The 15,404-nt window shown below is 46.1% G+C and overlaps 1 protein-coding gene across 1 annotated transcript; it reads left to right on the forward strand.

Annotated features, from left to right (window-relative positions):
- The first annotated feature begins 5,175 nt into the window (after positions 1–5,175).
- LOC134564885 (charged multivesicular body protein 1b-like) lies at positions 5,176–14,902 on the forward strand. Its single transcript, XM_063424168.1, is given in 10 exon segments — positions 5,176–5,419; positions 7,605–7,702; positions 8,414–8,560; positions 9,718–9,738; positions 10,284–10,331; positions 10,480–10,550; positions 10,552–10,585; positions 10,932–10,975; positions 11,281–11,353; positions 11,915–14,902. Coding segments are annotated over 10 exon segments (597 nt in total). The 5' UTR covers positions 5,176–5,403; the 3' UTR covers positions 11,960–14,902.
- The last annotated feature ends 502 nt before the right edge of the window (positions 14,903–15,404 follow it).

Raw genomic sequence — 15,404 nt, forward strand, 5'->3', positions numbered from 1 at the left:
TAAACTGAGAAAAGCTCGTGTTCAGTGGGTGATGAACCCAATTTAATGTCAGGCAGGGAGAGCTGGATTCTCTTGGAGTTGTACCTTTACCTCTTTGCACATTTTCAGGGAGGCAGATGTAAAAATGTGCCATGGTGATGTCACCAGGCTGCTGGGACTGGCCACAGGCAAGCAGGTCAGGAACGCCACCACAGGGCTGGCAGCACTACATTCTCCAAGGGGAAAAGTGGAAGGAGGCTGGGTGAAGGACAAGGACATCTTTCTGATGACATCCCAGGGCCACTGAGGTTGCTGGGACTCCTGCTCCTGAGTTCAGTAAACCCAGGATTTCATCCAGCTCCTTTTGTTTGGTTTGGAAATGAGGATTTCAAAGGCCACCCCTGAGGCCAAGTCTCCTGTGCTGATGTACAAGAAACACTCCCTAAACCTGGACTCTTGCTGCCTCCTCCTGCTTTGGCTCCAATTCCAGAAAGCACTTAATACATCCATAAATACATTTCTCACTGGCAAAGCTCTTGAGCAAACACCTCGTTAAGATTTGCTTATCTCTGATTCCTTGGTGAAGAAGTAAGGTATTACTCCAAAGGAGTAAAAAGGGATAATCAAGCTGTAAATCCTCACAGTTTCTATCATTTATAACCAGAGTTTAGTCATCTTTTCACCAGTGATGCATAGCACCGATTTCTTGCTGAATAAAACTGTAGAAGCAGAGACAGTTTTTCACAGAGCTTGGAACTGTGCCCTTCGTGGGGTTTTATGAATGCAGAGCTCAAGGTCCATAGTATACCATGGATAACCTAATGCAAGGTCATGTTTTGCTGGAATAACAGTGCCTAAGTCCTCCACAGCAACGATGGTGTCCAACCCTACCTGGAGATTTTATCAGATTTCACAGGGATTTGGCTGTGCACAACAAGTTCAAACTGTGAGAGCAATAAAGGCAGTTGTAAAATGCTGAAGATGGGAACTGTAAAGGTCAGAGCCTTGTCTTGGTTTAGAAAGACAGGTATCTGTCAGGGAAAACTGGAGTTTCCCTTGGAATGGAGAATGTAAAAACCCCCTCCCTCCAAATTATTACAGTTTTGCAATTAGGAGCTTTCAGGCAAAGATATAGGAATAACAGTTGTTTACTAGGAATATTAAAAAAATACAAATGCAGTAGTACAAAAAAACCAAACAAGCAAACAAACAAAAGTCCTAGAAAACCCTGACAGAGTCAGAGATACGACCTGACACTGTTGTCAGGGTGTTGGAAGCAGTCCATATGAGTCTTCCTGGAGTAACAGATGTTGTTCTGTGAAGTAGAGATGATGCAGTAGGAAACTTGCACCCACAGAAGGTAACATATTTAATTCAGGTTGCTGAAGACAATTGCTTGGTTATGTGTTTCTTCCAAATTTGGAGGTTTTTTAATAATGAAAATTCAGTGATGATTGTCAGGAAAAAAACCACAAACCAGTTCTCGAGTTGGTTTTCCCGAGATATATTGGTTAAGAGTCTTTTTTCCTTGAAAGCCCATGCCAGAAGCAGAAGAAAAAGTCAGAGCTTGCCAGCTCAGGTTTCTCAGAGTTGTTTATTATTTCTTATCTCTCAGTTCTTTCAGCACCCAGTAAAGGTCCTTGCTGCGGCAAGAGCACGAGGCAACTCCCCCAGGTCCGGACAACTCGGACCTTTTGTACCCTTTCTCTGACCCAACCATCAGCCACAACATATTTTTTATTTACAGTTGATTACCAATACCTACTAGCTATGTTAGACATGTCACTTCTATCCTAAACCAATCCCCTGTGACCCACCACAGCAGAAGATGGAGGACAAGGACAAGAAGGATGAAGGACAGGGCCACACCCTGATTCCTCCATCTTGCCTTCCCTGACTCCATTCTAAAAACCCCAAATTCTACATTTGCACCCTGTGATAAACTAACTACTATTTATATCAAACTCTTGGGGTCTGTAGTTCTTCCTGCAATGTTGGTAATCTTCTCCATGGGCTGAGATCAGTGTTGTTTTGGGCTCTCTGCCAGGGTCCCGGACCCCTCTGCCAGGGTCTCAGACCATCCAGGGCAGCCAGAGGGATGCCTTGGACTCTAACAACTAATAAAATGTATTTCTTTTTTACCTCAGGTAGCTTTTTAAGGTATACCACCAAGATATTTCCTCAGTAGTCAAAAAGAAAGAGAGATTTCAGTTGGAATTTTTGAGCTAGTCCTGAGCAGCTCTGAGGAAGCTGCAGCCCAGTGTGTTCCCTCCTGTGACACCTGTGTGACACTGATGCTTCTCCAGTTTTAATTGAGGTAGAACATTACATGCCCCTGTTTCTGAGCAGGTTTTGCTGCTTTGTTCTCTAACATTGTTGTGGGTAATTAGGCCAGGTTCACTTCTCTTTGACAGCACTGAAATGAATCATTTTTTTCAGACTAGACAATCACTCTAATACTTCCTATCTAATATCATCTCCAAATTGTGTCCTAATGAGAGAGTTCCAGGAATATTAGTGAAAAAAGAGATGGATGTTCAGTGACCTAGTGTCTGCTTCTGACCCTGGAAAGCCTTATTCATTTAAAGAACTATTACTCATGAGAATTACTGTGCAAGCTTCCAGGAGGCTGAACACAGGACGGTTGTCCAAGCAGGAACAGACTCTTTTAAACAGAGAACTATTAAATATGTTAAATCTCTCCTACAGCCCTTTCAAGATTTGGCTTAAAACCATAGATAATAACACTTCTGTGAACTGGTGATACTGAGAATTATTAGATACAGAAAATCTCATCTTTTCCCATCTCCTAGATAACAAGGTCCTTCCTGCAGACCTCTCCTATTACACACATGGAATCTGTCACTGCTGTGGTGTCACTAGTTCGGTTCCAAAGCTTTCACAACCAGGACTCAGCGATCTTTATAAACTCAGACTCCTGAGACACTAGCAAGAATAATTAGTTACTGGCTTTGCTCAAGTGTCTTCTGACACTCTTTGCAGTTCAATTGCCACAAGAACTCCTGCATTATTACCCTATCCACAACTCTTACAGGCATTTCACCTGGGAAGAACTGCCAGCTCAGATGCATCACTCCTCTGGCAGGTTTTGTCTGAGGTGCCTCAGCAGAAAATATCCTTAAATATAGATCCTGGTGGGTGAGAGGCTGGACATGGCCCAGCCCTCAGACCCCAAGTCCTGGGCTCATCCCCAGTGTGGGCAGCAGGAAGGAGGGGAATTCTGCCCTGCAGAGCTGCCTCCAGCCCTGGGATCCAGAAGGATGTGGGACTGCTGGAGCCAGTCCAGAGGAGGCCACAAATGATTAGAGGGGATGGAGCAGCTCTGCTCTGGAGAAAAGCTGGGAGAGCTGAGGGTGTCCACTGTGGAGAAGCTTTGGGGTGACTTAATTGTGCCCTTCCAGTACCTGAAGGAGCTGACGAGAAAGATGAAGAGACATTATTTATGTACAGGGACTGGAGAGACAGGACAACTGGGGAATGGATTCAAACTGAAGGAGAGATGTCCAAAGGAGGGGAAGATGGTGAAGTGCCTTGAGGAGCAGCTGAGGGCACTTGGTCTGTTCTGCTGGAGGAGACTGAGGGGAAACAGCACAGTTTCAACTCCCTCGTGAGAGAAAGTAGACAGGCAGGCACTGATCTCTGTGGTGACAGGGACAGGATCCAGGGAACGGCTGGAGATGTGCCAGGGTCAGGCTGGATTTTAGGAAAAGGTTCTTCCCCAGAGGGTGCTCAGGCACTGCCCAGGCTCCCCAGGGAATGGGTACAGCCCCAAGGCTGCCAGAGCTCGAGGAGCGTTTGGATAACGCTCATGTTATGAATAAATTCTCAGTGAGTGTGGATGCTCCAAAGGCTGCCCCTGTGTAGCTGCCGTTGCCCGAGATGTGGCGGGGTTATGTCTCCAGAACTCCTGAGACTGCTGCCTCTGCCCCCAGCCCTGACAGATCTGCTGCTGGACCCCTGCCACCATAGGCGGGGCCCTGCCCTGCCCTGGTGGGATACCTTGGCGGTCGCTGGAGCCACTGCAGCTGCTGGTGTCGCGGCCCCTGCCCCCCAGGAAGCGGCGGCCCCGCCAGTTGGCTGGGAGCCGGGGAAGAGTGACGAGCGTGGTTCTGTGGGGCTCTGGAGGGGGAAATGGAAGGCGCCTCAGAGACAGGGGACCCTCGTCCCTGGCGGGGCCGGGCAGCCATCCTGCCAGCCCTGCATTTCTGAATTTGCATGTTAAAAGCAAGTTGATTGTCCTAGCTGTGTCTAATGTAATCGGAGCTCACCTAGTTCCCCCCCCATGCTGCCTACTTGAGGAGGGCATATGCAAATAAGATGAACACACAGCATGCTGGGAGAGAGTTCTTTGGGGATGAAAGGCATCCCAAAATGGAAGACTGGATACGGTGAAAGATCCAGGTGATGCTCTCGCCGAGGAGGAGGTGGATGCACCCCCTGACCTAGTTTGAGAACTCTCCATGATCGATTAAGGGTCTGATGGGCATGGGGACTGGGCCAGCTCAAAGGACAGAGACAGAAAGCGAGAAACTCTCAAGGCTTTTCCATGAGGATAAAGAGCTGACGTCTGCCGCTTTGCACTTCAGCGACAGACCTCCACTGCTCTGCCTTCTGAGGGTTGGCCAGAGAGAGCTTCTAGCTGTTCCCGTGGGAACAAGGACTCGGCACCTACTGTTTGCAGTGGAGTGATAAAGTGGGACAGCACCTGCTGCACCGGATTGCTACAGCAGCGTGAAAAACTCTTGTCGGACTCTACCACCCAGCTGATCACTTTAATAGAGAGCTGAATATTAATAAAGGCATAAGCCCTGTTCATTTCACTCCCAGGGATACACAGGGTGGGATTGTTGGGGTGTCTGTGCAGGGCCAGGAGCTGGACTCTGATCCTTGTGGGTCCCTTCCAGCTCAGGATATTCTGTGATTTAGATTGGACATTAAGAGGAAAATCTTCCCTGTGAGGGCGGTGAGGCCCTGGAATAGATTTTGAAGAGAAGCTGTGGCTCCCCCATCCCTAGAAATTTCCAAAGCCAGGCTGGCTGACCTTTGGAGCACCCCAATCTATGAATGCGTTCCTGCCCACAGCAGGGGAGGGCTGCCATGAGGTTCCCAGTCTGTCCCAGCCAAAAGCCGCAGGCGCGGCCCCGCCCCAGCTCGTCACAGGGCTGGAGCCGCCGGAGCCGCCGGAGCCGCCGGAGCCGCCGGAGCCGCCGGAGCCGCCGGAGCCGCCGGAGCCGCCGGAGCCGCCGGAGCCGCCGGAGCCGCCGGAGCCGCCGGAGCCGCCGGAGCCGCCGGAGCCGCCGGAGCCGCCGGAGCCGCCGGAGCCGCCGGAGCCGCCGGAGCCGCCGGAGCCGCCGGAGCCGCCGGAGCCGCCGGAGCCCTGCTGCTCCTCCCAGGGCCGCCAGCATGTCCAACATGGAGAGTATCCTCGGGTAGGACCGCGGGCAGGAGGTGCCGGGAGCTGCCGGGGTCGGGCTGGGGAGGGGAAGGTGGCGGTAGCGGAGGCGAGCAAGGCCTCCCGAGGAGCCCCCGGGACGCGGGGGAACGAGGAGGCGAATCCCCCCTTATGGCAGTGGTCGCGAGGCCCGAGGGGCAGCGTCAGGAGCAGGGGAAGGGCTGGGTGTGACCCCTGGCAGGAGCTGAGATCTCAGTCTCAGAATTCTCTTCTAAAGACGAGAAAACCGAGAAGAGAGCTCATATTCCGTACCAATATCTCCAGGGGGTGTCAGAGGATGGTGCCAAGTTCTGTTCAGTGGTGCCCAGCACCAGGATGAGAAACAGTGACCATAAACTAAAACCCAAGGAATTCCACCTCAACACGAGGAAGAACTTTCCGTGGAGGGGGCAGAGCACTGGAACATCTGCCATGGAGGGTGTGGAGTCTCTGTCTGGAGACATCCCAAACCCACCTGTACTAGTTTCTGTGTCACCTGCTGCAGGTGACCCTGCCAGTGCAGGGGGGGTTGGACTGGGTGATCTCCAGAAGTCCCTTCTAACCTCAGTTATTCTGTGGTTTCACCACCCTGAAGGGACAAGGAAGTGAGTGGGAAGTTCGGTGTCTCTTCCCAAGGTGTGATCCGGCAGCCTTGGTTGGGAGTGAGGAGGAGGAGGCAGGGCTGTGGGTGGGTGGAGGGACAGCCCAGTTCCTGAGGCAGAAAACACAACTTATACTAAAAATGGTGCAAATTGTGCAGCAGGGACAGCATACCTGTGTATAGACTGGAGTGATGTCAGCAGGGCTATCCCCCAAACAGCCACCACGTCAGCTGTGCTTCCTGCTCTTGGAAAGAATTTACACACAGCCCTGTGTGGGCTGACTGAAACTTTCATGCTGTATAAAACCATCTTAATGCACAGGGGCAGAAAACTCTTACAGATTCCAGAGGTTTCAGTGTGGATTCCGGCAGCTTCAGTGTGGTTGGAATGTGCAGGCAGTGCAGACATTGCCGGTTGTCCTGGTAGGGACTGACAGGATTGCTGGAGCAGCTGTGACTCACAAACTGAGGTGGAAGTTGGGTTCCACTCGGGTTGTGGCAAACTCGGGTTTGTTCTCGAGTGTTGAGAAAGGCACTTGAAGGGAGGAGCAGGAATGTGCTCCTCAGGGATGGGTGAGCTGGTTTAATGTCAGGTAAGTTCCCCAGCTGAGTAACTGAGGAAGTTATTTCAAAATAAACTGCTCTGGTACTGGTACCAACATTAATAGGTATTCTAATTGCAAAGTCAGGCATGTTACCTGTTTGTAACTTGCCTGTGATGTTTATAGGACAACTAAGACATTCCTAAGGTGTCTCCAGGTTGCTGTCAGAGTAAGAGGAATGGCTGGACTTCAAAGCAGAAGACAGCTCTGGAATAATTTATGTGCTTGAAATATTGAAGAAACCTCAAGTACTCGTAATGTTTAGTTTTGTGCTTCCACTTAATTGTTAATCATCTTAGTACCTGTTGCGTCTTCTTCTTGGGATATCACAGGTGGCAGGAAAGAAACCTACAAAGCTTTTTACTTACATATTGTTCGAGAAAGGCTGATATTATTTGGAAGCTTTCATCAACAGTATTTTAAGAGAATGTTTTTGATTGTTATTTTTACAGCACACACTCTATTCTCTGTCAGTAATGGTTTAGTGCAGTCATTCCAAATCACTCTGAAGGCTTGTCTTACTGCTTTCTTGGAGCTTTGAGCTTTCAGTTTAAGCAGTTGAGCTTTTGTTCTTAAAGTTTCTCTTCCTGACTGAAGTACTCTCTGCCCAAAAGTCAGATGACACAGCCGTCGGGGGAGCCCAGGATCACTCACGTGACCCAGGGCTGGGAAGGAGCTGGATGAGCGATTAAAATCCAAGATCCTGCTGGGTTGTAGCTGGCCATGGCCAGCTGAGCCAGTTTGCTGTTACACTGTTCATTTGTTGTGTTCCTCAGTGACTTTGGGCTTTTTTTTGGATGGGGAGGTTCCAGGCAAGTCAGGAAACCACATCATTTTACTGAGAATCACAGGCTGCGGGTGTGGGAGTGAAAGTAACCGGCAGAGAACCACTCTCAGTTCCTCTTGGGAGGTGTTTGGTGGTTGGATTTATCACTCTGAAATAGGTTTGGTTCCTTAACTTGCACTGCAGAACACCTCTTTAATTTGAAGTTTGCTGCTAAGGAGCTCAACAGAAACTCCAAAAAATGTGACAAAGAAGAAAAGGCTGAGAAAGCTAAAATTAAGAAGGTAAGTCTGAACCAAGCTTTTTAGATCTGTTGCTTGCCTGTTAGGGCAGGAAGACATCTGGTGTTTTGTCATTTCCCTGGTGTGCACGCTAATAATGTGATCAATGTTTGTGATTTTAAAAATGTGACTATAAATCTTCCTGTGCTTATTAATAAATGTGAGGATAAATCCTTGTGCATCCTCATGGACAGCTTCTGGCACTTGCTTCCCTGGAGGATTGTCTTGTATGTGCTTTGGTAGAGACTGTTGTTCTCAGAGGTAAAACCACTTCATGTTCATCAGCTTGTATTAAAAGAGCTTGTGGAGAACTTCAAAACAGCTTTTGAGTCCTTGAAGTAGTGAAGAGAGAGACTGAGTTGATTTGGTGTATCATTGCCCATGAGATCCAGCTGTACCACCTGTGCCTGTGTTTTTGTCTTGAGACTGAAAATGTTTTCAGGAACAGAAATTATGTATCTGTAGCTCTGCAGAACTGCCTATTTGAAATGCATTCTTTCCAATGCTTTCCTTGGAAAGAAGTTCGGAGTTCTCATCTTGGAAATGTTTGGGATCTTCTGTGGGAGGAGGGAGGGATTTGTTTTCTTGTTTAATAGAAAAAGATATAGTGACTAATTAATACTTTCAAAGCCAAAACAGACTACACAGAAATCCTATGTCCAAGAGCGGGCAAGGGAAAAAGGCTTTTCCTTTTGTCTCTCCCTCTTTGCCAAGGCCATTCAGAAGGGGAACATGGAAGTGGCACGGATCCACGCAGAGAACGCCATCCACCAGAAGAACCAGGCCATCAACTTCCTGTGCATGAGCGCCCGCGTGGACGCCGCGGCACCCAGAGTCCAGACTGCTGTCACTATGAGCAAGGTGAGGCCCTCCCCATCCTGCAGGGGCAAGGAAGAGACCTCTCATCTTCTCTGGAGTGGTTTCGTCCTGACTGGAATGGGCTAGGAACTTCCACTTTCGCTTTTAGAAGTAGCCAGGTGTAGCAGGATGGCTTATATCATAAGGTAGAGCTATCCACAACTGGGCCTTAGACTAGGCCTTAGACGTTTGCCCTACGTAGGAATAGATAAGCTTGTTTTGCACTGGGAATTGTGTTAAGGTATGGGTGTTAATAACATAGAACAGTTACTGAGAAAACACGGTGGCTGCCTTAAACTGCAATAGCTTACATACTTCTTTACTCTCACTGCCTATCAGAATGCACCTGTTCTTGTAAACTATTCTGTCTGTATTTAACCTGCCATCTCAAGGAATAAAGCGGAGAACCTGCGATATAACCATATTGGTTTGGACCCTCGTTTCTCTAGTCCCTGATCTTTATCTGCCCCCAACTATAGCCAGGAATCGGATGGTGGAATTCCTCTGGCAGCTGCTCTTTGGATTATTTCAAAAAGATACTTCTCTGCTTCAAAATAAAGTCATGAAGTAGGAGTTGTGATTCTAGAGATCTTTTTTAGCTCAAATAGTTAAGGTAAACTGATTTACTGCTCTTCACCTTGAAAGTTTATTGTGACCTGTGGACCAGATGTATCCCTTAACAGTGACAGGTCTCAAGTCTACAGAAATGAATGCCATATAAAGCTCATTTTTAGTGAATTTTGCCTCAGAATGTGTATTTCAAATGGCTGAGTTAATTTCTAGAGCTGGGAATGGTAGAAGCTATTTAAGATATGACATTCCAGATGGCAATAGGATTTTCCCTCCTATTTGATACTGTCAAAGCTCTGTGGACAGAGACAAGAGAGCTGGGTAAGAAATAACAGAATCCCAGAATAATTTGGGTTGGAAGGGACCTTAAAACCCATCCAGTATCACCCCCTGCCATGGGCAGGGACACCTTCCACTATTCCAAGTTGCTCCAAGACCCATCCAGCCTGGCCTTGGACACTTCCAGGGATCCAGGGGCAGCCACAGCTTGTCTAGGAACCTGTGCCAGGGCCTCTCCACCCTCATAGGGAAGGATTTGTTCCTAAACTGCTCATTTTTTCCTTGTAATAATTTCCTTCCTCTTGTTTCAGGTAACAAAGTCAATGGCAGGGGTGGTGTCCTGGTTTAGGACAAAATTAGGGGGAAATCCCCACAACTCCCTCCCCCACCACCGGGTTTGGGAGGAATTTCCTCAGAGGAAAAGTGGAAAAAACTTGTTTATTAAGAAACAACAAAAAACCACTCCCCAACACAAGAAAAACAGTCCGCGATGACAACAAGTGTTTTCACCAGTCCAAGAGAGGGTGAGCAGTCTCTGCTGGGGAGGGTGCCAAAGCTTCTCTCAGGTGCAGACTCCGGGGGGGGGGTGTTCCCTTGACGTTCCCGAATCAGGGCCCAAAGCAGATCCGATGTCTTCAGGGAAGGGGAGGAAGGAAAGAAGGGGAAAAACGAAAGCAGAAAAATGGCAAAAAGCAAGCAAAAAAAGCAGAAAGCAAGAGAGCAAAGCCAGCAAAGCAGCCTAAGCTAGCAGCAAGCAAGCCAAAAGCCAGCAGCCGGGGGAGGGGCTCAGCTATAGACAAAACAAACTGAGAACATGGGAACAGAAACACACGATTTGGGATACAAAGCATGAAAATGTCCTGTCACCCCAGGACAGGTGGTGAAGTCAATGGATGCCACCTTGAAGAGTATGAACTTGGAAAAGGTGAATAGACTTAATTTTCTTGGAGCTGACATCAAAAGCAGAAAAGACAACAGGCACAAGTTTTAGAAAGGGAAATTCAATCAAGAGTTTTCCAGTTGAGATGTATTATTTCTGTTATCTGAAGATAAGTTATTCATATTTTTCATAGATATCTGCACTAATGGACAAATTTGAGCATCAGTTTGAGACACTGGATGTTCAGACACAACAGATGGAAGACAATGAGCAACACTATGACATTAACAATGCCACAGGTAAGAATAATAGAATATACTTTAGCAAGATTATCTTAAATTATGTCTAAACTGTTCATTAACAGCACTTGAAACACTCAGGTGTATGTTTGGGGTTTTTTACAAATAAGTTGAATTCTGTGGAAGCATTATTTACAAGCCAGAGTTCAATGAATGTAATTTTAACTGCTGAGCACCTCTGCTCCTTATTTTTGAGTTCATACCTTCTAGTGGTTAAGCACAAAACTATTCCGCCAAAGGCACTTAGCTTTAAATCAGTTTTGTTAAAACAATTCCTGTTCTCTGAAAATCTAACAAGAGAATGTCAGAAGCTCCAAATGCAACAATCCATTTTGTTTTTCTCTAGAACCAAGTGGACATGCTTCTGCAGGAAATGGCAGACGAAGCAGGGTAGGTGAAATTTCTATTTCTTGAACAAATCTTGATTCCCACAACCCTTCCTGGTTATATCTAAAGTCAAATACCCTTGTTTTATAAGTCTGTCTCTTGCAAGCAGAGAAAAAACCACAATTTTCCTTTTACCTCTGGACATACCTGATTTGTCCTGGTAGTGAGTCAAAATTACTCACCAGCTTGTGTAACCCTGGAGTGTTCAGGGGGTGCTGTCTCATTCCTCTGCTTCCTCTGCTATTATTGTGCTTCCTTCTTGATCCACCTGTGACTGACTTGGTGTTTGCTGTTTTTTCTCCTGTTAGTCTTGATCTGAACATGGAACTACCTCAAAGACAGACAGGTTCTGTTGGTACAAGTGTGGCCTCAGCAGAACAGGTAAATGTTGGATTTCAGTGGGGTCAATGTTTCCTGGAGAAATGGAATGTGAGAATTAATGCATCACTCAGTCAAAACAAAATGTTAAATTGCTAAATTCTATTTCAGCTGTCCCAAGGAAACTGTGTGGTTAAAAGTCTTGCTATCAAAGTAATTTTAACCATACATGTGTTGAATTTTAAAGGGAAGGGACCTTAAAACTCATCCAGTGCCATGGGCAAGGGCACCTTCCACTGGCCCAGGTTGCTCCAAGCTCTATGCAACCTGGCCTTGGACATTCCCAGGGAATGGGAACCTGTGCCAGGGCCTCCCCACCCTCATAGAGAAGGATTTCTGCTCCCTTGTCCTATCAAATATTCCACATTCTTTGAAAAATCCTGCAAAACCCTAACCCTTTCTCTGCTTGATTGTGTTCTGAAACTCCTCCCTCACAGCCATGCTTGAGGTCTTAAGCAAATCTTGTTAAGCCATGAGAGAATTTCTCATCAGCTGGACATCAGATGGCAAAAGTTGCTTTTCCTGTTGCTGATGGTTTTCCCTTTTTGTTTTCCAACTGTGCAGGATGAGCTGTCACAGAGACTGGCCCATCTACGTGATCAAGTCTAACTGAACAGAGCTGCAGTTCTTTGGAGCTGCTTCCAAATTCCCTGTCTGGAACTAACCCTGCACTACACTAGAGCTGTAAAACAGTCCAGCTTAGGTGTTTGAATATTTGTAGTATAGGGTACTTCACTCCCAGCTTGCTACTCTTTGTAAAATACATTAAGTGACCCCAAAATATCAGCTCTAATGTCCTTTTCTGTACATTTGGAAGTTGATCTATTTTTCGCAAGCTGTTTTCACAAATTCAAGTTGATGTTCTAAGTCTGCTACTAATGGTGGTACATTCTAGTTCCGAGCAAAGCAGAGTGTCAGTGAGATGTATTTTAAATAATGATTTTTTAAAAAAAATTATGAGAATTGTTTATGGTTGGAGAACTGATGTATCAGTTCAGATGATTGTTGTAGATCATTTTCCTACAGAGCCAAGCTCCTGGAACACACAGGGATGGACAGTGTGGCCCTCCTGGAAAATGCACTTGTTGAAACAAATAAGTGGACTTTGACGTTTTTAGTCTTTAAAAGTTAGGATAAATGTGCTAAAATTAGCAGTTTAGTTCAAAAATGAGTTACCAAAACTGATTTCATATAACTGGGGACTTGTATGGTGGCATCACTTTAGCATAGGAGGAATAAAATATAGTTTTGGACTCTTTGCCAGGTCTATTGCTCTCTGCAGATAAAATCCCATTGTTTGTAATATTCTGGTTGTTGGAGTAGCTAATTTTAGCAATCCTTTTATAGGATAGTAAGAGAGTCTGGCTGCTCTCAGTAGCTTCAAACTCTTGTTGCAGTTGTAAAGTAAGAAATGGTTGTAGAAATTTGTAGCTGAGACCCCTTGTGAAGTGTTGTGATAAAGTGTCATTCAAATTCTCTTCCTCATTTTTATGTTTTGTCTTTGTTGGGGTGAGGGAAAGTATGGAGCACCAGGCTTGGAATTGGTTCTTAATTGCCTGGTGCTCAGGGCCACGTGGGTTTTCCAATGTTAGGGAATTGTTTAAGGAAAAGAAAAAAACCTCACTTTTTTATTCAAGCAGGATTATTTCAATGAAAATGTGCAAAAATGATGAAACTTATTAGAGCAGTTTCAGACATTGTTTTGAATGTGTTACCCATCTCACTCCATGGGTTGAGCAGGATGTTATGTACTGAAATAATCAAGGTTACTGTAAAAATAAATTCAGGAAAATAAGATAGACAAAACAACCTGAAATGTTGTGGGATTCTCTCTCACGCTGGCAGCTGAACTAAAACTGTGAGTTTAAAATGGGGTCTTTTCACTTGTTAGAAAGAAACTGGAGTTAAAAATAAATGTGAACACCTTGAATGTTCTTCCTGTGAACAGGAAAAGTTGGAAGGTGTTTAAAAACCACGTACTGACAACTGTAGTCTGGCTACAATCCCTTCAAATTATTAATAAAATCCTAGAAAGGGACTTTTTCTTGCATTTTCTTCCCTGGCTGCTTCTGAACATTGCAACCAAGATCATAGTGTATCTATGCAACCCAGTTGTAGCAGGATGGCTTATATCATAAGGTAGAGCTATCCCAAACTGGGCCTCAGACCAGGCCTCAGACCTGGGCCTAGTAGGCCTTGTACGTCCAACATACGTAGTACCAGATAAGGTTATCTGGTATTGGGAATGTGTTAAGGTATGGACATTTACAGAATAGAAGTAATTGCACTGAAACTCTGTAGCTGCCTTAACTCTAGATTGTTTGCATATTTCTCTACTCTCACTGCCTCTCAGAATGCACCTGTTCTTGTAAACCATTCTGTCTGTATTTAACCCGCCATCTCAAGGAATAAAGCGGAGAACCTGCGATATACCCACATTGGGTCGGACCCTCGTTTCTCTAGTCCCCGATCTTATCTGATCCCAGCTTTCATCTGGCACCTTGAACTGGGACCAGTTTTTTCTCTTAAATGAGGTTTTTTTTCTCCTAAATGAGGTTTTTGTTTTCTCTTAAATGAGGTGTTTTTTCTCTTAAATGAGGTTTTTGGGGTTTTTTTCTCTTAAATGAGGTTTTTTGTCGCTTGAATGCGGAGTTTTTGCTTAGATGCAGAAAAGTCCTTGTGCTTGGAAAGTGATTTGTGTGCTTGCATACACCTGTTCTGAGCTGGCAAGGCAGATCGGGGAGCGATTGCTGACTGGGTCGTTTGGAAGGTCCTCGGTGCCCCCCCACTGCTGACAGAAAGAAGGTAAGCAGCGATTGCAGAAGGAAAAAAAAAAGACTTTAGAAAAAAACGATGGGAAGAGATTACCCTGCTGTTGTTCAGCGTGTAGCCATCGGTGCCTCCCAGAGGGGCAAACAGATAAGAGCTAATATGGGACAGTTAACCCTATGGGTTCAGAAAAAACAAAGGTTGAATCGGCCGTTGCTTTGCTTTAGTGAAGCAGGATGGAAGGAAAAAGGAAAATTAATATGGGACGCTGTGGTTTTACAAGGAAAAAGAGCAAAGAATCGTTCAGAATTAGGTGTAATTTGGAAAAAAGCGATAAATACCTTGCAAACATTCACTGCGAACTGTAAAACTGCAATTTTAGCCACAGAAAAGGCATCTCCCTGTCTTTCTGGTTCAAAAACGTCCCTCTCCGAGCCAAAAGAGATGAAAAAGCTGTCTAAAATAATGAGGTTTTTTGGTCTGCATTCCATGCATTCCGCGCATTCCGAGAGTGAGGACGTAGCTCCCTTTTGTTCATCGCATGCAATCCAAGGGCAGGAAATGCCTTCTCCAGCTCCCAAGCAGAATGAAAGCAACCAGGAAGTGTCTCAGCCGCCAGACCCCAGGGGCGGTGCGAAAGATGAGAAGGCAGGCAGGGCCGAAGGCGGAGCAGGGAGGGCACAAGTGATGCAGCAAGGAGGCGGATCTCAGGGCGGTGCTCGAAGCAGGGTGGTGTTAGATTCCTCCTCACAGGAAAAGGAGCTGACGTCATCACACACAAAAACAACTAAGATGGATGCTCCTATGTCAGCCCCCGAGAAACCGGACCCAGCTCGATTGAAAGCTCCCGCACCCCTGCAGTCTGCATCAACGAAATCTATCACTCTATCACTACTTTTCGACACGGGTGTGAGCAATCCTACTATAAATCAACTGCACTGGCCGACGGACTGGTGTTTGAGATCTCCTTACCCCCCTTCAGTGAGCGCAGAGCCTGTCAGTATTGTCTTTGAAGACAAACAAAGCATCGTAACTTGACCTTATGTCATGCCAATGCCCAGGGAGCTTCCAGGATTGTTAGGCAGAGATGGTCAAAACATACAGCAAGTGAACATTGCAAGAAAACACCAGAAAAAGAAAAAGCGGTCATCTGTCCCTCTGTTGTAAAGCAATCCATCATTGTGCGAGAAATGCAATGTGAAAAAGAAACATCCTATCATGAAAAAGATAAAGTAAAAAATGAAATAGAGATGAGTTTTTAGCTAGTTATTAATTTTGTGTAAGT

Source organism: Prinia subflava (assembly GCF_021018805.1).
Source record: "Prinia subflava isolate CZ2003 ecotype Zambia chromosome W unlocalized genomic scaffold, Cam_Psub_1.2 scaffold_22_NEW, whole genome shotgun sequence".
Lineage (NCBI taxonomy): Eukaryota > Metazoa > Chordata > Aves > Passeriformes > Cisticolidae > Prinia > Prinia subflava.